Source organism: Emys orbicularis, chromosome 6 (genome assembly GCF_028017835.1).
Source record: "Emys orbicularis isolate rEmyOrb1 chromosome 6, rEmyOrb1.hap1, whole genome shotgun sequence".
Classification (NCBI taxonomy): domain Eukaryota; kingdom Metazoa; phylum Chordata; order Testudines; family Emydidae; genus Emys; species Emys orbicularis.
The window spans coordinates 63,909,384-63,936,099 of NC_088688.1; the positions used below are offsets into that span (position 1 = coordinate 63,909,384).

General features: G+C 40.4%; 1 protein-coding gene across 1 annotated transcript in view; it reads right to left on the reverse strand.

Moving 5' to 3' along the window:
- Window positions 1–26,716, reverse strand: part of ST8SIA4 (ST8 alpha-N-acetyl-neuraminide alpha-2,8-sialyltransferase 4) — a 75,775-nt gene that overhangs the window by 43,877 nt on the left and 5,182 nt on the right. The window contains exons 2-3 of the mRNA XM_065406587.1: window positions 25,091–25,222; window positions 14,130–14,387 (exon numbers count right to left, since the gene is read on the reverse strand). Of these exons, the coding sequence (XP_065262659.1) occupies window positions 14,130–14,387; window positions 25,091–25,222 (390 nt within the window). The remainder of the gene's footprint in view (window positions 1–14,129; window positions 14,388–25,090; window positions 25,223–26,716) is intronic.

The following is a 26,716-nucleotide window of genomic DNA, read 5'->3' on the forward strand; positions in this document are numbered from 1 at the left end:
TCACCTACTCTGAGGCCTATGGCACAGCGGGCATGCCAAGACATGGAAAAGGCATAGCTACAGAAATCCTTGGCTGGAGCAGAAACTCAAATGGAAACATTCCGGCTGCAACAAAGTAAGAATAATCTCAGAGCTGCTCTAACTCATACAAGGGGCTTCCAGCCATCCCGAAGACAGGAAACAGTAGTGGTAGTAAGTCACTTCTGCCCTCCCCACTTCTCGGAGGCACCAAATAAAGAACAGCACCAGCTGAAGATATGACTTATTTTTTATGCAACTGTTTTGTCTGACAAAAGTAATTGGGAACACAATAGAAAAAAGATTAAGCAGCTGGCAAAGTAGTAATTGTCATGTATGGAAGAGAAGCGACAGAAGCATCAGAATCTATGATGAAGAAAGTGTCAGCAGAAGCTGAAAAGTTGTCTTTGAAGTGCCATCTATATTTATGATACCCTACAATATATTTTAAATAAAATAAATAAAAGACGCAATACAAGGTGAGATAGTGTTATCCAAAGACCAAAACAGGGTAAAGTGTCACCCTAAATCTTGTGCTACTGACAAGTCTACAGCAAAAATTTTTGCTAAGACACAGGAGGGAGAAAATAGAAGTAAGAGAAAGCTGGGGCCTATGCATAGGTAAACACTGAGTGAAGTGAGCAATATTATTCTCAACACTATTCTCACTCACTGCTCACATACTGTAATTAAAGCCATTTTACTACACAACAGAACAATTTGCAGAAAGAGAACAGACAATGGGCTGAAGCATTTGTAGAACATGAAAAGGAAGAGAGTTTTAAAGGTTCTATTGAAATTGTCTATCACACAGTCACATGATACCTTAAAATGCAGTTCTGCTCTGAAGAGGTAGTTTGTAAAATTGGCAACTTCTCAACAGATCTGCTACCTGTGTGCTTTCATTGTTGTAACTGCTTACTTTCAAAAAGAAAGTTTCTACTGCTTTCTTCCCTCTTATTCCTACAAAGCCAAGACAGTTAAGAGTAACCGAGCTGGATTATATTCCTTCAGGTGAATAATCAACAAAAGCGGTTTATCAAGTTTCAATTACCTACACCTGTGAAAACCATACTAAAGGCACGGGGAATGCACAGGTTTCACTAAGGGCACGTCTACACTGTAAACTTAAGTTGACCTATGTTAGGTCAACTTACAGCCAGGGCCGGCTCCAGCTTTTTTGCTGCCCCAAGCAGCGGGGGAAAAAAAAAAAAAGCCGCGATCGGCGGCACTTCGGCGGCTGCTCTACCGCGCCGCTTCATTCTTCAGCGGCAATTCGGCGGCCATCCTTCCCTCCGAAAGAGACTGAGGGACCCGCTGCAGAATTGCCGCCGAAGACCCAGACGTGCCGCCCCCTTCCATGGGCCGCCACAAGCACCCGCTTGTTGCACTGGTGCCTGGAGCCGGCTCTGCTTACAGCCACTGCAGTAATTATTGTGGTGGTTCATATCCACACTGCCCTTCTTCTGTTGGCAGTATGTGTCCTCACCAGAAGTGCTTCCACCAACTTAAGAGGGGCAGTGTCGGGGGCTGAGAGCCAGGACTCTCAGCTCCGCACACAGCTCCTTGCCGGTAGCCCAGTCCCCTGCCTGGAATGGGGCAGCTGCACCGGGATTTTCGGCTCCCCACTCACTACTGGGAATGGGGCAGCTGACCAGTCTCTGGGCACAGAGCTCCCTGCCAGGTGCAGCTGTGCTCCCAGCAGGCAGCCAAGAGCCTGGGAGGGCAGCCAGGTTCCCGGCCAGGAGATCCGCACCTGAAGTCTGGTCAGCTGCCATGCTCCCAGTGGGGAGTAGGGTGACCAGATGTCCAGATTTCATAGGGACAGTCATGATGTTCGGAGCTCTCTCTTATACAGGCACCTGTTAACCACCACCACCCCCAACCTGTCCCCATTTCCCACTTTCTATCTGGTCACCCTAGTGGGGAACCGGGAGCCTGGCTGGGAGATCTGCACCCGGAGTCTGGTCAGCTGCCGTGCATCCAGTGGGCACGGCCAAATCTGAGTGGAGAGCCAGAAGCCTGGCGGCAGCCCAGCTGAGAGCAGGAAGTTGGGTTCCCCAAAGGGAGTGGTGAGCCCAGCAGCAGCTTGAGTTGGGAGCCTGGGTGACAGCCCGGCTTGGAGCAGAGACCGGGCAGCAGCCCAACTGGGGAGCCAGAAATTGACAAGAATGACAGCCAATAGATATAAGTAATGCAGTATCTACAGGACACTGCATCACTCTAACTACATCAACATAAGCCCTATGCCTCTCATGGAGTTACTATGTCAGTGTAGTAGGGCACTTACAATGGCAGGAGCAAGGCTGTAGTATGTACACTGACATAATTAGGTCAACATAAACTGCCTTAAAATCAACCTAATGCTGTAGTATAGACCAGGCCTAAGGGAATAATTTAAAGACAATGAACACTGGAAAACTGAGGGCCTAATTTGACTGGCAAAATCTTTCTTACTGACGATGATGTGCAACCAGCGTGGATAAAAATCAATGATTTTTTAAATAAATAAAATCAGATTTTTTTTTATTTAAATCAGGTTTTTCCCTCAAAAAGCACTTTAAAAAAATCCATCTAAAGATAAAGATACATTATAGCTCAACGATATCTCATCATGGAATAAGGATTATAAATTCAATATTTTCATGTAATGTTTAAGAAAAGTTTTGCAAACGAGTTCCAATAGTTCATGGATTAGGGATCCAATCCTATGGGGCTCCAGGGGCTTCTGTATAGATTATTTAGGTTAAACTTTCTATCTACTCAATGGGACTCAGTGCTCAGTCTAGAAGATACCATCAGAGATGCTTAGTTTTGCAGTTCTCAAACTGTGGATGTGTCTCTCCAGAGATAACAATTGTTAACAGCAAAAATGTTTTTAAATATATAGAGGTGAGAAATAACAGACCTCAACCCTATTGTCCCTCTGCAAATTTGCATACACTGTGTACACAATCCCTTACTTCTTTCTAACAGTGCAAAGTTTCAAAAAGTTCAATGAATAGAAGATTGTTGAGGGCAGAATAGATCTGGACAAGGAGAAGAAGTCTGGAGATAAATGTGAGAAGGGAGGGACAGGCAGTAGAAACAAAAGTGAAACTGTTTGAGCAGCATATTCCAGAAGTCTTGAGGTCTTTCTGAGTGTAGCCTTCATTGATTTGAGACCTACCATACTATTCTCTCACTAGAAGGGAAAACCTATAATGGCAGCAGGCCGTAAAAGAGACCCAGTTTGGGAATAAGAACCATTCAAGAAATATATGTTTGCTGCTGATGTTTTGAAGAAAGTCACACCAGTGAACCAGTGGAAGTCACTTAAGTACTTGGATTCAGAGACTGTTGAAGTGATAATCTCACTTTTAACAGCAGTAGCTTCTTCTGCCGGTGTAGAAATAATATTTTCTTCCTTTGGACTAATTCATTCCAAACTGAGAAATCGTTTGGGACCTGAAAAAAGCAGGAAAGCTTGTTTTTACTTTTCCAGATTATGAACAAACAGGAAAATGAAGGTGAAGACGACTGAGTTAGCTGCAGAAGCCAACATTTTAAGTTTCTCATGTTGACTTGGCTGACATAGTCGATTAAATTTTTGTTTTTTTAAAAAAATATTTAACTATTTTAGTTAAACAATTTAAAAAAACTTGTGTTTAACTAAATTCAAAAATTCATATGCTTGTTTTGTTAAAATATTATGTTTGCTGTTGAAGGAAAAAAATCCAGAATACTTAACGTTGTTTTAGTTAAATAAAACAATTTAAATGTCTGTCTGCTGATGTTCTCCTCGTAATGTAGGAGCATTGCCAGCAGATTGAGGGACGTGATCATTCCCGTCTATTCAGCATTGGTGAGGCCTCATCCGGAGCACTATGTCCAGTTTTGGGCCCCACCTACAAGGAGGATGTGGAAAAATTGGAAAGAGTCCAGTAGAGGGCAACAAAAATGATTAGGGGGCTGGAGCACGTCTTATGAGGAGAGGCTGAGGGAACTGGGGTTATTTAGTCTGCAGAAGAGAAGAATGAGGGGTAATTTGATAGCTGCTTTTAACTACCTGAAAGGGGGTTCCAAAGAGGATGGATCTAGACTGTTCTCCGTGGTAGCAGATGACAGAACAAGGAGTAATGGTCTCACATTGCAGTGGGGGAGGTTTAGATTGGATATTGGGGGAAAACTTTTTCACTAGGAGGGTGGTGAAGCACTGGAATGGGTTACCTAGGGAGGTGGTAGAATCTCCTTCCTTAGAGGTTTTTAAGATCAGGCTTGACAAAGCCCCTGCTGGGATGATTTAGTTGGGGATTGATCCTGCTTTGAGCAGGGGGTTGGACTAGATCACCTCCTGAGGTCCCTTCCAACCCTGATATTCTATTATTCTAATACAGCATGGCAAGAAAATCCTCCAAGTATTAATGATTAATCTGTTGAATTGGAGATAGTTCACCTCCCAATGACTTCATAAATATCTGCTTCATTTACCTTTGGTAAATGAAATAACCAAACAATCATTCATTTTCTGATATAGCTGTAAAACTAATCTGAAGAATTTTCAAAAATCACTTTAAAAATGTATAGTGTGTAACTTCTAAAAATGAAACCCACATTTATCTCAGAGCTGTGAAGAATATGTATTAAGGTTATAACAACCAACAAGAATGCACTTTTATGCAGAAATCCATGATTAAATCGAGTCTTCCTGACTCCACCCTGTGTGCAACAAAAATCCATCTGCTTCCTAGAAAGAAGAGACAGCAGGAATAGCAATTGCAGAGGCCAGGAAGTATCTTTATACTTCTAAACTGTGCACTTTTGCACTAAAAATATGAGACAATTAACATGGAACCCCAAAATGCTGTTTTTACATATACAATTTTGAGAGTACAACCACACCTTATGCAGAGTTGTGTAACATGGCATATTAGCAGCATGTGGAGTTCAGTGGAGACAGATGGGATAAAGTGTTGACTGTTTCCCTTTTTGTGAGGAGGTCAGATAAAAGATCGGGGTAGGAGTTTGGAGATTTAGAAGAGAAACAAGAAGTTCTTCAAATTGAAACAGTATTGAAAAAAAAAAATGTTATTGCACCTGACCAGAAACCTCAGAAGCAGAAGTACAAATCTGGGGAACCTACTGGATTACCGAAGCAGTAATTGTTGCATGAAGATTACAGAATTTTTGTTTGGGGAAATTTACAGAGAAATTGGATTTCTCATTTTTATTTGGCTTTCTCGGTGGCTTGTGTGTTGAATTTTAGTCTTTGTAGAGTAATATGGTTAAAAGGGTTTTTATTAGAAGATATATGGGAAATATAACCTGTCTTTGTTATGAGAGATTTAAGTGGTTTAACCATTAAGAGTAGGTTCCTCTAACTTTTAGGTATCACTCTCAGTGAAGCTATAAGAACAAAAAAATACAAGGGCCAAGACAAACAGCTGCTGGCTAGTAAATACAATATCATCAGGAGGAGGTATGAAAATGTACAGTAGGTAACTTTATTAAGGTATCCCCTTTCTCTAAATTTAAAGAATTTCTCTGAAAATTGAGAAAGATTCCATCCACCATTCTGGAGGCATACAACTGCTGTACAGGAGCCACATGCAAGTGACCATGAGAACATTCCCCTGGTACAGGCACAACATAGGGCTGGTATATACTGCTCCCCCTCCCCCGCATTAGCCCTGGCATAGAGGGCATGCTGGGGACATGGCCAGAGACAAATCAGGGGTGGGCCCATACTGGTACTATGAGGATTCTGGGCAGCACTGCAGCCCAGGATGGGTTGCCATTACTTCGAGCAGCTAGGGACTACTTTAATTTACACCAGGGGCCATTTCACTTCTCCGATGTGCAGCATTAAACCATACGAATGCGGAAATGGTATGTTTGGGGATTGTCATACACATTAATCAGATTCAGACAAGTTCAATAAGACATTTAAAGGACTGGTTAAAAAGATAGCCAGATTCCTTCCCCCAACATGGGAAGGATTCAAACCCCTGCACCCTGCCCCTCTCCCCCCCCCTCATTCATAACCACAAATTTTAAAATTTTATTAAAGTTAATGTTTAAAATCAAATTTACACAAGTTAAGAGGGAAGGTACTGTACATCTGGGGTTGCGCTTGGGTTACGGGGGATTGTGAGTATCGGTTACAAGGTTCACGAGGTACATACATATACTACACTTGATCTCAACCAAAAGGCTGAAAGTGACTCTCCCCATTCCCACCTTTCTTCCTCCCTCACCTTTCTCAACTGGCAGAAATGTGAATGACTCACTCATTTCAAATCACTGGTACACAGTGATCCTTGTAATGACTTAAATACATGTTTTTGATGTTTCCCCAAGTTTGCAGTGCTGTCACTAATCTCTCTGGGAAAGGCATGGGTCTGGTCTGCAGTTGGGGAAGGCATATGAATGAGAGGAAGGAAGGTAAATGTTAGTGGGACTAGCTGGCCTGCTGAAAGAAGCTCATCAAAAGCTCGCCAAACCCTTTGAGATAAAAAAAGGGTCACCTTCCCTGCCATCTGTCCCCTATGGGAGGGGGAGAGGGGGAAAGAAAAAGATCAGTAAAACACAGACATGAGCAAAAAGAACTTTTCCAAGTACACAGACAAGATGGTAGTTCTTACTTCTAGGCTTCACTGGAGAACACTGTAGGCCTTCCAGGAAGCCATGATTAACAGTATTCTACTCCAAATGCTGGATTTCTGTCCAGAAATCATTATCATGAACCAACATAAAAACAAAGGAATCTGCTGTAGGTCATTTGGGGAAAACTGAAATTAAACTACAGTAAACGAGGCTCAATTGATGACATCACTACTTCAATGAGGCTATTTGTAAAAGCATGACTGTGCAGAAAGTGAACAAGATTAAGACTTAATTACTTGCAGATCCTGGGCAAACTGGAAGGCGATCTGATTGTGTTCTGGAATAAATGGCTAGCAGAAACCTAAAGAAATTTATTGAATGTGCTCCTGCACACCAAACTCTTCGGAATTACCTCCATTCAGACCCAGACAGGCACTTTGTGAATCTCTCAATTTAGGAAATGATTCTCAAAAAAGTAGGGACTCATATTTTGGAGTTTTATTCAAGATACATTTATCTAGTCTATAGACTAGAAATACTTGAAATAGGTACAAAAGCTGTATGTCCCTACATCTCTAGCAGAGAGAGAGAGTGAGAGAGAGTTGTTTTTTGTCATACATGTAGAGTGATCCTACAAACCCTTATTCACATGAATAGACCTTGGGGCAAGTGTCTTTCTGTCTGTCTCTGAAAGAGATGCATCATTTTCCTATATAAAGCCAATGCAACTAGTTGTACAAGTAAGGACTGAATCATATATGCATAAATACAGTATTCTGGTAAAAATGTAACTTAAGATGTGACAGAAACCCACATCTGATTAAATGTTTACTATGTGGACAGTTTTGAGGAGCTGTGAGGGAGTCAAAGTCATGGAATATAATGAAAAATCCTTTTCTCTGCTCAGCCTACATCTCCATGGAACATCTACTATCAAAATTAATATTTGGTAGGTTTATGCGCAACAACAGTTTGCTTAATACACATGCAGTAGTTGCCATTATCTCAGATGCCACTTCACAACTTACTCCCCCCCCACCAAACAAGAGGGGAGCAGGCAAGCTACAATTTCCTTAAGTAGAGCAGTAGGTGTTGCCCCTTACTCAAGGATAAGCCTAAATGCTCCATGTAGCCCACACTAATATATTTAGGTCTGGATTCTTTGTGGAATAAGGTGCTACTCAGTGTCAGTAAGGCTGGCAGAATCTGATCCTTAGTTTATTGTGCCAGTGCAAAGTATCTGCAGCTACACTGCAAAGGTTTCCTGAGTGATCAGAATCCTTACGTCCTGTGGAAAAAATGAAGCCGTTTTTCTAAAATCCTCAGCATTCTTAACATTCTGAACCTAAAAGTAAACTGAATTCTCTTGTGTGCTCACGAAATCATGAACTGTTATAGGAAAAAAATCAGAGAATCCTGAACTCATTTTTTGGCAGGTACACAAGTGGCTCTTCTTTTTGATACCTGGAAACATTATAATTATCTTACAATATATGACTAAAATATAAAATTTTATATTTTTAAATAAAGGTCTTAAAACCACCATATAACAAAAAAATTGCCACTTGCTTACCCTACAAAGGTTAGCTCTATACTCTTTAGTGGGTGTAACATCACTAGCAGAGTTCATGCTTGAAAAACTCACAGTGAGAGCTGGTACTCCATGACTGAGACACCTTAAACAGAAAAATGGTTAAGGTTAAAAATCATGTGTCCCCTGAAAGCCTATTTCACCCTCGGTATTTGGGGGCATTCAGCACATGTAGTCCTATGGCTATTGTCTGTTAAGTTGCAAATACTTAGAAAACCTATCTCTAAAGAAAAAGCACAATCATACTACGCAGACAAAGGAAAGGAAACACAAAGGTAAAGGAAACCAAAGAAATGAGTCCTTAGAGCTGCAGAGATCTACTGAATCTTACTGCATGTGTATTTTCTCATGTATCATGTATTTTTTTTCCTGTCAGCAATAGCAATAAAAATATTGTTTAGAACATCCTCAGTGGAGGAACAAGCCTGACATGTTTTAATCTTAGACAGGAGCACCATCTTATAGCGGTCTGATTCAACAGCTAGAGAACTGAAGAACAGCAGCAAGTGGAGCCAGGCCATATCTCAGCAACCTGCGAGCAATCAGTGTATTATCTTATTTTTTACAGCACTGATTCCTTTCATAGAGTGACAGGTGTTCTTAGAGTTAAGGAACCTTTTCATGGTATCATACAGAAATGCTACATGCTGTGATTTATCCCATCAGTACTGTGGATGCAGGGATCAGTGCTCATTTTCTTGGATACACTTAGCTTTAAAAGGTGACTAGGAAAGAATCTGAAGAGAGCAAACAATTTGCAATCAGTACCATTTTAAGAGAATAGAGGCCTGATTCTCCTCTCTCACCAAGTTAACTCAACTGAGTCAGACCTTCTGATGCTTAAGCTGTTGTAGCTTTACTGAACTTGACAGAGCTAAGCCACTTTACTCCAGCAGAAGATCTGGCCCCTTGACATTAAAGAAGTTACTCCTGATTTACACTGGTGCGTGAAGAGAATCAAGTCCTGTTTGTGTAGAGTTATGCTTTATCTCAAAAATAGCTGCTTAAGATGTGCCCTAAATATGGTAGAAACAGATAGTTACACTGACAAAGCATACAACTGCATTTGCAAAAAAGTGTGTGTTTACATATGCATTTTTAGCGCTCTGTAAAGAGGAGTGATAATTGCATTCTTGCAACTGTATAATTTACTAGCACAATTACCTGTTTGTTCCCATGTGTGCATACACTGTCTCTCGCTGTTAGGTACCTATTTTTAAAAATCTGGCTTAATAAACATATTCTAAACACAATCTAGTTATTTTCTTCTTTAGCTCCAATTGACTATGATAGGTCAGGCATCATCAACATATAGCACACGGTGATGTCTCACAGAAAGGGTCAGTTATTAGTGACCTTGGATGACTACCTTAAAGATGAGACACTATACAATTTAAATAAGCTAGATAGTGAATTCTTCCTTCTCCCCTTGATAATGCTTTTAGGGTGTCCAAGTCATATTTCATTGGTTATTAATATTTTCAGGTTACCTTTAACATAGTATCCAATTCCATCATATTGCAATGCAAGATTGCTGGATTTACTGTCAGGGCCGGCTCTGGCTTTTTTGCCGCCCCAGGGGGGAGGGCGGCCGGAGCCCCGGGGCGAGGGTGGCGAGCCCCGGCGGGGGCTCGGCTCTCCCCCCCCCCCGGCGGCCAGAGCGCCGGGGGCAGGGCGGCGAGCCCCGGCGGGGGCAGGGCGGCGAGCCCCAGCGGGGGCTCGGCGCGAGCCCCGGCGGCCAGAGCGCCGGGGGCAGGGCGGCGAGAGGGCGGCGAGCCCCGGCTGGGGCTCGGCTCTCCCCCCGGCGGCCAGAGCGCAGGGCAGCCAGGGGGAGGGCGCGGGGGGAGGGCGGCCAGAGCGCCGGGGGGAGGGCGGCGAGCCCGGCTGTGGCCCCGCTCTCCCCGGCGGCCCGAGCGCCGCGCCGCCCCCCTCCAGGTGCCGCCCCAAGCACCAGCTTGGTTGCCTGGTGCCTGGAGCCGGCCCTGTTTACTGTATCACAATCCAAATACTAACATAAGAACATAAGAATGGGCATAGTGGGTCAGACTAAGGGTCCATCCAGCCCAGCATCCTGTCTACCGACAGTGGCCAATGTGAGGTGCCCCAGAGGGAGTGAACCTAACAGGTAATGATCCAGTGATCTCTCTCCTGCCATCCATCTCCACCCTCTGACAAACAGAGGTTAGGGACACCGTTCGTTACCCATCCTGGCTAATAGCCATTAATGGACTTAACCTCCATGAATTTATTTAGTTCGCTTTTGAACCCTGTTATATTCCTAGCCTTCACAACCTCCTCAGGCAAGGAGTTCCATAGGTTGACTGTGTGCTGTGTGAAGAACTTCCTTTTATTTATTTTAAGCCTGCTTCCCATTCATTTCATTTTGTGGCTGCTAGTTCTTATATTATAGGAACAAGTAAATAACTTTTCCTTATTCACTTTCTCCACACCACTCATGATTTTATATACTTCTATCATATCCCCCCTTAGACTCTTTTTCAAGCTGAAAAGTCCTAGCCTCTTTAATCTTTCCTCAGATGGGACCCACTCCAAGTCCCTAATCATTTTAGTTGCCCTTCTCTGAACCTTTTCTAATGCCAATATATCTTTTTTGAGATGAGGAGACCACATCTGTACGAAGATGGATTTATATAAGGGCAATAAGATATTCTCCGTCTTATTCTCTATCCCTTTTTTAATGATTCCTAACATCCTGTTTGCTTTTTTGACTGCTGCTGCACACTGCGTGGACGTCTTCAGTGAACTATCCACGATGACTCCAAGATCTCTTTCCTGATTAGTTGTAGCTAAATTAGCTCCCATTGTATTGTATGTATAGTTGGGGTTATTTTTTCCAATGTGCATTACTTTACATTTATCCACATTAAATTTCATTTGCCATTTTGTTGCCCAATCACTTCGTTTTGTGAGATCTTTTTGAAGTTTGAAGTTACTGTAGAATGTCTGAAGTACTTTCCTTACCTTCAGACACTGGTCTCATTTTCACTATCACTGCCACCATCAAACTAACAAGACCACTGATATTAGGGGTAGTGTAATCAAGATACTCCTGTTCTAATAGAATCACACACTTTTTGTTATGTATTTCCTTTCATGAATCTCTTAAGAGGAAAACAAAGTATTACCAAAATTAACAGAATAATATTTAGTTTCACCAAAACAATATAAGCATATCTCTAAAATGGTTTGCTCATACTACACAAAACTGTTAAGAGTCCACAGAAATTTTCTTCATTAGTTTGTACGGACAACTGTGAGCCCAATATAGCCTATACAACTGCTTTTTTCAGAAAAAGCAAAAAAAACGTGGTGAATAAGATGTGTATTTTTATTTTCAGATAAATCAACCAAAAGCAAAGGAATCAGCAAAGTCAGATCATGGAGTTCGTACCTGAGCCCTTACAGCAATACAATTATCCAGCATGAAGGAAACATAGAGTGCTGTTTACTTTTATTAGGTTCCTTTCTCTCCTTCTCCTAGCAAAGAGATCTATTCACTCTTCTCCCATAATTCCTAAAGGACTTCCTTACTGTATACTTTAAGCAGTGAAAAGTCTCTGAATGCAGTTTAGCCATACACATTCTGTGCACTTCTGAAGAGTGTTAAGGTCTGACCAGTGAATAAAATCTCTGTACCATACATACTCCAAAGTGTCACACCCATTTGCTTGCCTCTTGTTCAGATGAAGGATTCACTCTTGGCTAATCTGACCCTATTCTGGAATACTAAGGATACTGATTATTATGGCTAGTCCCTCTGATGTGATGGGACTGCATTGACGTGATACATGTGCCTCCAATCTAAATTGCAGGTTTTGCTTCCTGATGTTCATATTGAGCTTTATCATTTTCCTTTTATTCACAGGCTAATTTCTGTAGATTAAACCTTTGCAAACATACTTCCTTTATTCCACAGAGCTCAAATTCTTTGTTAGTTCAAAATTCATATTAGATCTCATCCTCTGGTTTCACTACTAGCTAAGATGTGTTTTGGGGATAGGCATAGGCGGTTCTTTGACTTCAACAGGAATTAAGCACACGATTAAAGTTAAATACTGTACGTGCTTAGGTACTTTGCTGAATCCAGGCCTTTTTGAGGGACAATCATGAGTTTGCCTTCACACAGAAGAACTTCCTGCAGAAAGTATAGTATCTGCATCATTATGCAGCTTGTCAAGTCAAACACATTAAACCTGCAAGAGGGCATAACGTCAACAAAAAAAGCTACAGGCTAAGTGCAATGGACCGTTTATAATGAACTCTCTCGGCTATAAGCAGGAGTTCTAACTTGGCAGAATCAAAGCGTTCAGAGTAGGAGTCGAACATGCATGGAAAAGGAAAGGGCAGTCTCTGGCCAGTCACTGGAAAAACTCCAAAATAAAATATAGCTCCTATATCTGTGTGCGCAGTGTTTTGGTCACGTGTTGTAGGACAGAACAGAGAGATGAAAGGTGGAATGTGAAGAAAGACATTATAATATAGCTTCCAAATCTTTATAATTTTCTTGTCTCTGTCCTCCCAGCTTTCTGCAGTGTCACTATCCAAAACAAAAGTCAGGCCCTTCAGTTAGCAAGGTGCAGGAGCATCTGAGGTCTTTGGCAACCCTAAATGACAGGCAGCATTTTTCCATAAAAGAGTCCAAAGGATTTGTATCCATTTTTATTAGCATCTTTGGAAAAGTGTTCTTTTTGCAGATTAATACAAGTGATCATAAAATGGGATAACTAGCTGTAATGAAGTGCATAACGATGAAATGTATTTCACATTGTCCAATATACTAATGAGGTTTTCTTAAGTCTTGTTAAAAAACTTGCTGTGTTTCTCTATTCAAGCCTAAAATTGTGCCTTTGAAGAAAATACTACTCAATAATTCCTGCAATTGTTACTACTAGGAAAAGGGTGATGTATTTATTTCAAAGCTGCCTAAGAGAGCTAGATGTCCAACTTCCACTGAAAGCTTTTGAAAATACCAGCCTTAACATTATGAAAAGAAAAGAACTATAATTTTTCCTTTCATAAACGCCGTCCTTTTCAAGTTTCCACCAGCTTTGTACAAAATAGAAAAGGAAAAACAGGAACAGGAGCAGTGATGTGAGCTAACCCTACATATATAGTAATTCTCTATCACCACCATTAAGCCCTCCTTGTTCCATACCAATGGAGACTTTGCCTAAAAAGCAGAGTATCTTTTTTGTCTAAATTTATCTATGTATGTTCATATCATGACAGCTTGTCAAATGGCGGCAGTAACTGCTCTTAATTTGCCCCTAATCTGTGAAGTCCTAAAACAAAATTTTGTTGAGGTTGAGCATGTTTGAGTGTCTACACTAAAAAAAATAAAAAATTATATGAAACTTTTGGTACCTGCTGTGGGGATATATTTTCAGAGCAATGTGAAGTGAGTGAGATATGTGGCTTTCAGTTACCTTACCTGAAGCCATCTGACTAAATTCCAATGCATCACAATGAAATTTTGCCCCCCCATATATAAAGTAATTCAGTAATTTACTGCTAGGCCACGACTACTCGCCAAGAGACAGGAAGAGAGATTTTGGAAAAAGAAATTTTCCATTTACAGGAACAACTCTTCATTCAGAGTAATGATTTTATCTGGAATAACACAAATGAACAAACACAGGCAATGAGCAATGTGAATCTGTCTTCTACCTCCAAATGTGCACACCTCTCATTTTCAATATAGAAGTAATCTTGTTTTTTCCATACCAAAAATGTATTTAAATTTAGGTATCACACAGTGAAAATATCACTTCAGATAAATTACTCAGTAATTCCAAATAATCCCTGAAATTGATCTCTCAGGTTAAAGCATTTCTGCCTGTTTCCTCCTCCTCCCCCCCCTCCCCCAAAGTGACAGATAGCAGGCTATAATCCCCAGCTGCAGATGAAAGCTCACCTTATTACAAAGTCATGGTTGTCAATCTCCTTTCCACATTCACTGTCCAGGAGGATGCCAGAATTGCCCACAACTGCACATGTTTTAAACCGACGGTTCTTCATTGGTGAAACTTCAGGAAGGAGGCTATGCAAATCCTGAGAAATGTTCAGGGTGCGACGTCTGTCTAGCACATAGTGAATTACGTCTCCTGGCTTGAAGCTGCTTTTGACCACTGAGACATCTCTTTCAGCATCCAAAAATCGAAGAATATTCTTCCTATTTTGAAAGAAACAGGCAGACAGTATTCATTCCTCACAATCAGCTCATCTTTTAGTAATATGGTATAAAACATAGAACATAAAAGAGCATAAGGTTTCAGATTTTCATTCCCACAATATCAGACTATGCCATTTCAGGTGCTATAAAATTATGTTAGGGCTCCATTAAAAACCCTTATGGTCTTGATTAAAAAATGTAATGTGACAAACAATTACTCAAAGACAGTCTAATCACTAGATGTTAAAGAATTAAGTGACTATGGATTCAAGTTTTAAAAGTTGGACAGTGCATATGTGCGGTAACTGGTTTTGAGTAGTATTTTAGAAAACTATCTGGCATGTGGGTTAATGCACAGATTCCAGAATAAACTGCATCATTCTATTTTATTAACAACCGGTAAGTTAAAAGATATTTACAGGGATTTGAATGTAGCCTCGTGTGTCAAAAATCAAGGAATGAACTAGCATGTGTCTAAGCCTTGGTCGAGTTGTCAGAGCTGGCAGCTAGATAAAACATTTTTTTTAACCTCTAAACTGAGCATCTCTGTCATGGAAATCAGCAGGAGATAAGTCTGGATTCCCCACAGTGTCTTTTTACAGATTCATTATCACACTGGAACTGCACTTTTAAAAGATTTGCAGAGTTCCTCTCATCACCATGTCCTTCAGTTTTAAGCACCAAGTTGGTATTATTATTCAGTGTGCTTGCACATGTATAACTGATTAGAATTTAGCACTTGTCTACACAGAGAAATTGCAGTTTTGTAACTTAAATCAGTTTAAGTTCAATTTAAGCCTTGTCTACACAAACTTGCAATGGTTTCATTAAACAAGTTCAGTTGTACTGGTGCAAACCCTAACGTACACACTTATTTTGGTTTACTATTGGCTTATTTTGGTTGATCTTAAGTCAGTTAGGAACGGGTTTAAGATGAACCAAAATAAGCCACTATTAAACCAAGTTAAGAGTACCTTTGTGCGGACACTCAAAGATTTAAATCTGGTTTATGTCAGTTTAGCTTGCACCTCTGCAAGCCAAACAGCCAGGTTTAAACCAATATAAGAGTGTCCACAGCATAAGTTCCACCGTTTTAGCTACATCAGTTTTAAAACCACCAGTGCAACCAGTGCAACTGTACATGTAGACTGGGCCTTAGTAAACAATTTCCTTGATAATGAACAAGTTGGAAAAGATCTGGTCCACTCTGTCAGAGCCCAATTGTACAAATACCACCAGCTACAAATCCCGAATCAGCAAAGCATTTAAGCACACGTTTAAGTCTCTCTCTATTCAGCTATGTACTTACGTTTGTTAATGGGACTACAGTACATGTCTAAAGTTAAGCAGGTGCTCAATGGAATGCGGAAGTGGGGTTAGAACTACACTGAGGGCCTGACCTGGCAAAGACATTAGCCTAACTCTTACTAAAGCTTATTAAAGACTGCTCATTATATATATGTGCCATCTGGAAGGCAGAAGAGGGCTCTTAATTTTAAGACTGGTTATGGAAGAAGATTTAGTTAAAGCAGATTTGCTATCAATTAAATGGTGCTTTCCCTAAAAAGGTGTTCTACCTCAGCATTGGCTCTACAATTCTAACAGGAGAAAAAAAAGCTGTAAAAGACATATTTTTATCATTCAAGTCAGCAGATAAGACTCTGAATGCACAACAAGCATTTTGTTGAGTGTAAAAATAGCATTTTCTTATAGTCACTTTAAGGACTCTGCATTGCTAATCCTTAGAACAGAATCAATACTTACCAGGAAAACCATCCTGCTGTTTTAACTGCTGTACAAGCTATTTAGAAGCACCTACTGGGAAATGAAAGGGGGGAAATAATCTCCAGACGTGAAGGGACAAAAACACAACATCATCATGTAGGCCAGTCAGCTACCCTGTGTCACTGCCTCAAGATAAAAGAGAATGTCTGGTAATGAAACTGGTTACAAAACATTTGCTACACTGGAATTTACCTTAAAAGCCTAAGGGAAAGTGAAACATAGTAAGATTTGTTTCTAATGTTATCTCACATATCTTAAACCTAACTAAAATAAAGAGAAAACTTTTAAATTCTATGTTAGGGCTCTTGTGTATGTATGAAGTAGCATCAGAGCAAGGATATCTGATGATGTAGCATGCATGAGGGACCGAGAATAATGAAGCAGAATGGGAAATATTAAAACCTTAAATGCCTTAAGCTTTTGGTAAATGGTGTATATGGCAAGGCAAGGGATTTTTGTTTTGTTTTTTGTAAAGCAAGATAAATACTTTCTTCAGCCTGTAAGTTTAATAGACTTAAAAACCCTGTGGGTTTGATATGCCTAGTTTTGTGGGCACCTGCCATAGAGATGTAAATGACTAGGAAAAGAATGAACGAAGAAAAACATTTGAGCAGATTGAATTAAAATCCTGGTAAAAATATTTATTACATAGGAATGCACCCTTCAGAGTTGGGGCTTTTTAAAGGAGATGGTGACTACATCTAGAAGAACAGTGGCCACAATGGAGAGCCTCAATGAATAGGTGAAAATGTCAAAGGACTCTCGGGGACCTGAGTGAAATAAGAATCATAAGGGAAGAGGGATCAGGAGGATTCACTTTCAATACCTGATATACACTTTCAATATCTAAGAGGCACCTGGCTATTACGTGTGTGCTAGCAAACGTGCAGCTACATTTGCACATAAACAGGATTTCCCCATGTATTGTTTTACTGTGTTTTTTTAAATGTTAAAGGCATCCAAGTGGGGAATAACTTTCTATCTCAATTAACACGAAAGAAATTAGATAGAAAGAGCCCTGGCTTGAACTGGGACTTGTACTTATTAATTTGAATATGGGTAATTCACAGCGTAAACTCACTAGTTATCTAATTATTTTTAAATGCATGAAGGTCCTGATCCAGCTCCCATTAAAATTAATGGAAGTCTTTCATACATATGTATTGAATAATTTGAATAAGAGATCATTCACAATTTACAGCTTTGTTTACAGGACAAGTTTACAAGATAGCGCTATTGCTGACATGATCATTTGTTGGAGAGTTCGCTCTTAATATGAACTTCTGATTTCAGTTTCTATTAAAACTGTGGGCATAACTTCAGGTTATTTAATAAGCAATATATAATTATTAGCGATGACACTTATTTATAGCTTTCTGGGAGGTAGTCTATAGACTCCTTTTAATAAGCTGGCATTTTTCTCTTAATATGTAGTTTACCATTACAAAGCTCAAAATGCAATATTTGCACTGTGCCACAGTACCATAAAAATGGTAGCTTCTCCAATCTCTGCCTGAGAATTGTGTAGACTGAAGAAGAGTTGGGTGGGTAGACTTTTTGAACTTAAAGGCTCTAGATTAATTTGTAGCCCACTAATGATTGGTCCATTTTCTTGAACCATCTCCCAACTTCAAATCTCCCAGCAAGATCCACAGAGACCACATATCCTGCTTTCACCCATCTCCCAGGAAGATTCACATCCCCAAGCCAGCTAGCACAGGAAGTCCTAGTTTCCAGAAAGGGTCAGGGTTTATGTTCCAGTTGTCTCTAGTAGAAACAATTCATGAGGCGAATTTGCCAAAGAGCACCATAAATATCTAGGAAGCCAGACCAACCCCAGAAACACTAGTATTAAACCTGTTAGAACTACATTGAGAGGTCCTGCCCAGGCAAAGACATTAGCCTAATTCTTACCAAAGCTTTACCAGAGACCATTCATTAAGCATACACCATACGGAACGCAGAGGAAGTTCTTAATTTCAAAATTAGTTATGGAAGATTTAGTTAAAACGATTTGTTGTCAATTAAATGGTGCTTTCCCTGAAAAGGTATTGTTAACTCACCTTCTTTATCTGGCTGAATATAGATTTAGATAAGCATTTTGGGGGCAAATTTTGCCTCCCCCACACCTCACACTGACTCCTAATGAAGTCTATAGGAATTGCACATGTCTCTGAAAGCAGATTGTGGCCTTACGTTAATACAGATTTTTTAAATGTTTATATTAAGAGGGAGAACCAAAAATATTATTGTTTCACAGGGAACAACTGGGCTTGCCTTCAGCTGCGCATCCAAACAGAAAGTAGTATAGTATACTTGGTTATCTGAAAATACTATTTATCCAAATCCACACAGTGCCCCCCATGTAGTCCTAAGTTAGTAATAACACTTCCATTTATCCAAATGCCTAGTTATCTAAAAGTTTTGGATATTGCCCAGCAGAGCTGGCTCCAGGCATAAGCAGCAATAAGCAATTGCTTAGGGTCCTGAGCAGCTCAAGGGAGCCCCCTATTTGCTTTTTTAGTTTGTGTTGGGGTGGGGGCCAAAACAATTTCTGCTTAGGGCCTCCAATGGGCTAGCATCACCTCTGTCCCCCGGGCCATTTGGATAAATGAGAGTGTATTTGATTTTTAACAATTCTGAAGAAGTGAAAAATGCATACTTTAATTTGATTAACCAATTTTTATTTTTCTGTATTTCTTTTCATGCTCTCACTATGCATAGTGATCACTAAGAAACTTAACTGACAATAGCTACGCAATTCTAACAATTGCTTTACGTACTGTACATTGTTGAGTATATATATTTAGTAATTGCAATGAGCTTTCTGCATGCTATTAACTTCTCCAAGGAACTGCTGCTGATTACTTAAAGGCAAATGGTCACTATCAAGAATATCTGCATGTGTTTTTAATTGCCCTTAAAGCATCTCTGTAAACCAAGTCTCTGATTTTTAAATATCACATGGATCATTTTGACAGTAGCTAAAACTAATTTCTCTAATTAGAATACAAAAATAGCAAACCTTGCATGTCTTTTTACTTGAGCCCAACTTTGGGCTTTTTAGTTCTATTTTGGTCCTTGTATGTATTTTTGTATAGAATAAACATAATGTCTAAATATATAAAAGCAACTAGCAAGTCTCACACATTACTAACTGCTCCTTTAGAAAGATGCTACAGAATCATTCGGTACATTTGGCACATGTCATTTGTTGGCTTGCAGCAAAGCCTATGAAGCAAGCACAAGTTTATCCAACCCAATTAATTTTTTTTGTTTTTTGTTTTTTTAACTGTGCCCATCTGTGTGCTAGGCACACCACAGAAGGCACATAAAACAATAGGTCCCTATTCTGAGGAACTTACACTCTAATTGATGGACTTCACAAACAAATGAAGACAAAGGTGAGGGCAATCATTTTAGTTGTGAGTATTGATGCAGGATCATATACAAAAAACAGCTACTGACTTTTCCTGTACTAAAGCCCTGGCTGGGCACTTTGCAGGCTTCCACTCTTCTTACTTAACAGGAAACTCCATTCATTGCTCCCTGACCCAGCACCCTAGACATTTGGGTAATTTTCTCCTTGCTTTCCCTCAAAAGATTCAACCCCTAACAGTTTACACAGGGGATGTAAGGGATGTGAAGGAAGAAGGTCACACACACTGAGTGGGACTCTGAACACCTAGGAGGTTGTATATCTCAGATGTGCTTGAGTCATTCCTGGACAATAAGCTCCTCATCAACTCAACTGCACCCCACCCCCATCCTGACAGCAGTCTCTCCTTTGACACTACCCCCACTACCACCCACACAACCCTATTGTCATCCACTATAGCAAGGACTCAGGAAAAATATGAGGAGGGTGTCAATTTCCATGAGCAGGTGGAGTCTCCTCCATATGACTGACAGCCAGCAGATACTAAGGGAGCCAACCAGTCTCCTCCCCACAAGTACAGGAGCTGCTATCTGTTCTGAAATTAACTTGGCAGCAGGCAAAGGGTACCATCAATCTGAAAATCACTCTCTCACTAGAGCAGTCACAACTGGGAAGGCAGCAGATTTGCTGCAATCTCCAATTACTAACTAATTATGCCCCCCTCCACACTCTAAAAAGGCATGTTCTCAGGGGCTACCATTTCAGCCTCTGCTGATTCCCAGGTTAGAGACAGGAGCTAAGGATCCACAAGGGCCTGTTGACAGATGTCAGGAGCTCAGACATAAACCTCCCCACAGAGTCTTGATCATGGAACAGCTTAACAGCTACTCACCCTCCCACCCGTGTGGACCTGACTATCTCAAGAATCTGATTCAATATACATAAATAAATAAAAAAGTTAGGACTTCTGTGGATAGTGGAAAGCTGTCATTTACTCAAGCAAGTCAAAAATGGTAATGGAGAGTGCTCAAGAGATGGTACAAAATGAACCATAGACTTTCAGGTGCCTAGCTGTTAGGTCCAGGCACACAATGAAATATGCTATCCTTGTAGAAAGCAAATCCCAGTCAGAAATTTTTCACATTTTGAACTTTTTATGGTGGGTGTCAAGCTGATGTAATACACAGCAGTGGCTGCCATCATGGGTTTTATAAAATGCCTGTACACTGTACATTAAGGGTTTCACAAATTATTTCTCCATTGCAAAGAACTGACAACTTTTTATATATTATTCAATAGGTACTAGCTTTTTTTTTAATTGTGTGTTTCTCTCTGTGTTATTTGCTATGGCATACCTCACACCACAAGTACAAACACTTTATTCACACTAACAGTTGCAATAATAGGAATATGAATCATCTTCATGATCTACATAGTGCATTTAATGTACTTTGGAAAGCTAAACAATTACTTTAGCAGTGAAAACACTCTAGGAGTTTGCTAGAGACATTCTGAAATTAGTCCCTATGACTCCAACAGTATAAAAAAATATTAAGGGATAGATCCTATTTATTGTTGTGCATGGGGTGGAACGGTTGCAAAAGAGAGCCTGTTGTGGAGGCAGAAGAATAAGATTTCTTCTTAGGATATCTCCATTTAAAAAAAAAAATATTATCTCCTAGAACTGGAAGGGACCCTGAAAGGTCATTGAGTCCAGCCCCCTGCCTTCACTAGCAGGACCAAGTACTGATTTTGCCCCAGATCCCTAAGTGGCCCCCTCAAGGATTGAACTCAACTCTCTGGGTTTAGCAGGCCAATGCTCAAACCACTGGGCTATCCCTCCCCCAAATGCAGAGTATCAGAAAGGGGACCAGATATAGCAATGGACTGTTTCCAAAAGGCATGGTCAGCTCTGCAGAAGTTGTTCCCAACCTTCGTCCACCATTGTTGACTAGCATGTACCCTGGCAGTAAGGATTCCTTGAAAGGAGATGCATCTGACAGCATCCCTGATCCCCCTTGCATTGAGGACTAGGGCAAGATGTGGCCCTAAGTCATATTCAGCTAAAAGCTTCTATTGGATCCTCTACTTCCACGACTTGATGCTCATGTTCATTACCACTACAGCTCAAAAAGTGAGGAGCCATTTAGTCTTCAGCAGCTATTGCAAGTCTTCACACTGGTGTAGTGGAATATTTCCTACTTATACTAAGAGAAAGCATGTGCTCTTCTTCACATGTGTTCCTGGGATGACACCATAGCCTACATCATCATTTTAATAAGCCATTGTGTAATTTCTAATACTTACTCTAACAAAGGCCAGGTCTACACTACCGCAGTAAACTGATTTAAGCTACACTACTCCAGTTACATGAATAACATAACTGAAGTCAATGTAGCTAGATCCACTTACCGCAGCGTCTACACCATGCTGTGTCGATGGGAGACACTCTCCCACCGACTTACCTTACTCTTCCTGGGGAGGCAAAGTACAGAAATAGGTGGGAGAACACTCTCCCATCGATTTAGCAAGTTTTCACCAAACCCACTAACTCGATGCTGCTGCATCAATTGTAGCAACACCGATTTAGCTCCATAGTGAAGACATGCCCAAAGTATTTTAAAAAGTTCTCTTAGTAACATGTTATTTTTGTTTCTGCTGTATCTGCATTGTCTCAATTGTTTCTACAATGGATTTCTTTAAACTACCAAAAATCTTCTGAAAAGTGTAAAGATAGTGTGTGAGATACATTTCTAGAAACAGGCTTTGGAGCATTTATCTGACACTCTTCAACATTTGTTCTCCTTGTCTTAATGTTATATTTTGCTTTCTTGAAACTGGGGAAAATTAAGTTTGTCAACTGTATGACATGCTGTGCTTCCTTCTGTAACCTGTAAGCTAAATACTTACTACAGTGCTAAAGGTCACACTTATGGTTTGCCCTGCACAACCAGATAGATTTGTTTTAAATGGTTACATTTTGGAAAGTGACTAAAAAGGGGTATTACTGGGTTTCATAATTATGTTCTCTCAATTACTTCCATAGCAAATATGCTCAGTTTGCAAGTAAAACAATGATTTTGCTAAATTGCCAGCCCAACAACCTAGGATTTGAAAGTCAAGAGGTGTTCTTTTGAGCTCACTCACCTTCCCCACTTCAAATTGTTCTATCAATTACATCCATGTAAACCTGAAATAATCCCATTGATATAGGAATTACATTGATTTACATTAGGTGTAAATTAGAGCAAAATTTAGCTATTAACAACTATGCACGAGTCATATAGGCTCCAGAGTACTAATAGAAGCAAAAAGTAGCTTAAGAGATAGATTTTGCCACCCTTATTTGTAAGCAGTACTTTACTCTGCCCATTACCCCCACAGAGTTCAGTGGGACCACTCACACATTAAGGTACAACTCAGTACTAGTAAAGATGCAAAATCTGGACTAAATTGAGAAAGCACATGTGGTGCTACTTCTGCTCTCAGTCCCACCAACATAAAATTGGAGTAAGTAAAATCACTGGACTTACTCCAAATTTACACTGGTGTAACTGAAAGAAGAATGGGACCAAGTATTTGTTGAAGGTTAAAGGTCTCACTTTAGAGTTCATTTACTGATCACTGTAGCCCGTAGCTAGCTAGCTTTAGCATTTATTTTTTTCAGCAGTAATGCAAGGAACCTACAGGCCTGTATCCTGTAAGACATTGGCTTCAGCAATTAGCATAAGGCTTGAGGCCTATGAACTTGGGTGCAGATAAATGGCCTAACAGGTCATCCCTAAGTTTTGGGGAACCCGGAATAGAGTGTATTTAAGGGGGAAGTTTGTCCGTAACACCAGCCAACCACAGGAACTTGAGCTAACACCAGCTTTTGATATTTTAGGATGGGAACATCTGCAGATGTCGGACCACAAGAGTGTCACGGGCAATGAATTGAGGTATATGATAGTAAGTTGAGATCATTTATATACTAACCTATAGGAGAAGGGCACCTCAAAATTAGTAGAGTGAGGAAATACAAATAAGGAAGAGGGGAGAAACCTCGACTGAATATGCATTAGAGATAGTGGCATCAGCGTAACATAAAAGTTGTATCCCAGCCTGTGTGCTTGGGAAGGGAGAGATGTAGCCCTTGGGAGGTGCCAGGATGATGGCCACTGGTGATGAGGAAGATGGTGATGAGCAAGATAATGGCAAACATTTTGGGTTGTTCTGCAAGGGATGGTGCGAGTATATGGATGTTCAGATGTACATTCAGCAAGGCAGATAAAAATAATGCAGGGTTAGAGTAGTTTATGAATACATTTAGCAGGTCACAATTACAACATTCATACTTCAGGAAATATTTGTAACTGTGCACATCGGGGTTCCCAACTAAACAGTAATTTTAATACTGGGCCTGATCTTGGGACAAGAACCTGTCAAACCTCAGAGTGATAACTGGGAATTCTTCAGTAATCAATATAATTAATATGTGATGTAGCCCAATTTATAAATCATATGTTTAATTTAAAATTTAGAATCATTATTTCCTTAAAAAGCAATGAAGTCACTGAAATGCAAGTCATCCCAATTGCTGTTCAGTAATTGTTATAATGGTGAGGCACTGAGGTCACTCACAGCATAAGCTTTCCCAAATCTCCAGAGTCATAAGTATCCCACAGACTCCTTTTACCACAACTTTGCACATGCTAATTATCATTGAGCTATTAATATCTTCTCTTTGCTTTAGTATTCAAGACAAAAAACATTGGGCCCAATACAGCTGTCCTTACTAAACCTCAGGCAATCTACTCTTGTATAAATAGGAGTTTTACCTGATTAAGGACTTCAGGATTTGCCCCTTAAAAAAGGAAATGGTTACATAGGAAGGGCACAGATGCCCTACTTTAAGTACTAGACTGAATTTTTGCTCAATGTCCCAAATATGGGCCAGTACATAGACTTCCCTGCTGCCCCAACACAGAGAGAGGCAATTTGCCACAGTCCTTCACTGGATATAGCATATTCCACCACGCCTACTGGCTCAATTCTGCTAGCCAAGGCTCCACAGATTCCCTACCCTTTCTGATCCCTGCTTGCTTGACAGGGGGAGGAAGTACCATACCCACAGCCCCCATGCTGGGTCCCAAGGTCCAGAAAGCCCTGCTGTAACCATAGAGAGGTTGTGGCTTCCTCTTACTGCATGGTATGACCACCCTAGTGTCAGGCACATTCTGGCCTCAAGTAACTGAACGGAAAAAAGGAAACTGCACAAAGTGTCCATATTACTACTATTTTACTCCCTCACAAAGCGCAATCATAGTTATTTAAAGCTCCCATTTTATTCATTCTTATACATGAGGATGGAAGTATTACTTCTTTTCAGGGTTTCAGGTCATTCACCGTGTAACATTAAATAGAACTAGCACTGTATTTTGTTAAGCAACAGCTACCTTTAAACTGTAAATCAAGAGTTCTAGAGAAGTTTGCTAGACCCAGAGAATTATAGGCTATAGTAATATGAAATTAACTGTGTGTTATTCAAGGCACTCACCTTATCTCCAGGACCAAAGAAGAATTGATTTTCCAGCCTTCTACAGAATGTTGAAAGATTGAAGAGCCACTCTTTTGAATTATTTTATCAGAGCTATTGAGCATTGATCTACTCAAACTCAACTCACCATCTCTGAAATGCAATACGGAAAAGACACCATTAAGGTAAGGTTGGGGCTGCTGGGATGCTTTTTCTACACATCACAAAAAACTAGTGGGGGTTTATTCATATCCATGAGGCAAAGCAGCAAGAATTTCTCCCCCATCTCCACTCATTTTACATGTTCAAAAAAATAAATTCCACCTAACAAAATGGTATTTTAGATACAAGGAAATGCTTAATCTGAAAAATATATAAACTCTTTAATTACATTGCATTTAAGTTATTTTAAATCATATACCTTAAATACAGAGGAAGCTTTTTATTGTGAATGTGGGCCCAAACTAACCAGAAGTGGGCCAGAACCTGTACTCCTGGTACATCACATTCTCCCATCAACTATTAAGCTATGCACTAAGTTTTAGCTTTCAGCCCCCCACACACAATTTCTCAGTTATCATGCATGTGCTGGGCACCATCAATTCTTTTGACTCCCAATGATACTACAAGTCCCCCATATGTGGAGTTTCAAGCTACTGGGGCATATTCTTCCTTGATATGCTCATGGATTTTCCGTACAAGTTTGGAACAAGGGGGTGAATACACCCACAGTAACTTAAGCTTGATTTTTAGGAACTTCTGCACACACGTTTCACACAGCCATATAGCATCAAAGAATAATCTTATCATAGTTACATACTAAGCAGAGTCAGACGTGGACATTTTTTAGGTGGAAAAACCTTGTGCACTAGAGGAAGTGGTGGCTGATGATCATGAACATGTATAGAGGTATTGTAATTAAAAATCAGACAATAATAATTGCAATTATTGAATTGAATTGGTGTGTCCTGGTCTGTGGGAAGCTTGAGGGCCAAAGAATCACACAAATCTAATAGGACACATAAAAAGTTAGAAATAAAAATAGCAAGAATAATATTAAATCTAAATTCTTCTCTCTTGTAGGTAATCCTATTGACTCCAGCACACAGATACAAGAGACAAAATTTGGCTCCCTGAGTTCAAACTTGAGGTTCTTTAATCCAGAGTTTCTCAATCTGTGGGTCATGACCCAAAATTGGGTCACCAGAATGTATTGAAAGGTTGTGTCAAGGCCTGGTGGGGGAAGATTTGGTCCTAGTGCATGGGATTGCAACACCACTCTCGGCTGGCCTAACCACTCCTCCATCATGATGACAAGGGGCCAACTCAGCCAAATTTGATTGGCACTGCGACCCCACGTGCCAGTTCACAATCCCACTCACAGAAATTCGCTCCCTTCCAAATGCCCCCCACCCCTCCCATCAGGAAGGCTGGACCAAACATGAGCGGCACTGAAACTCCAGAGACCACAACACTCAGAGCAGGAAGCAAAACACAGCCAGCCCCACAGGACAGGAGCAGCCGCTATGGTACACCTGGTGTACATATGTGGTACTTATTACATTAATGTGTAGATTATATATCGTGAGTAAGAAATAGTTAGTAAACCAGATTATTTGTTGTGCTAAATCTATTTGCTGGGTCATG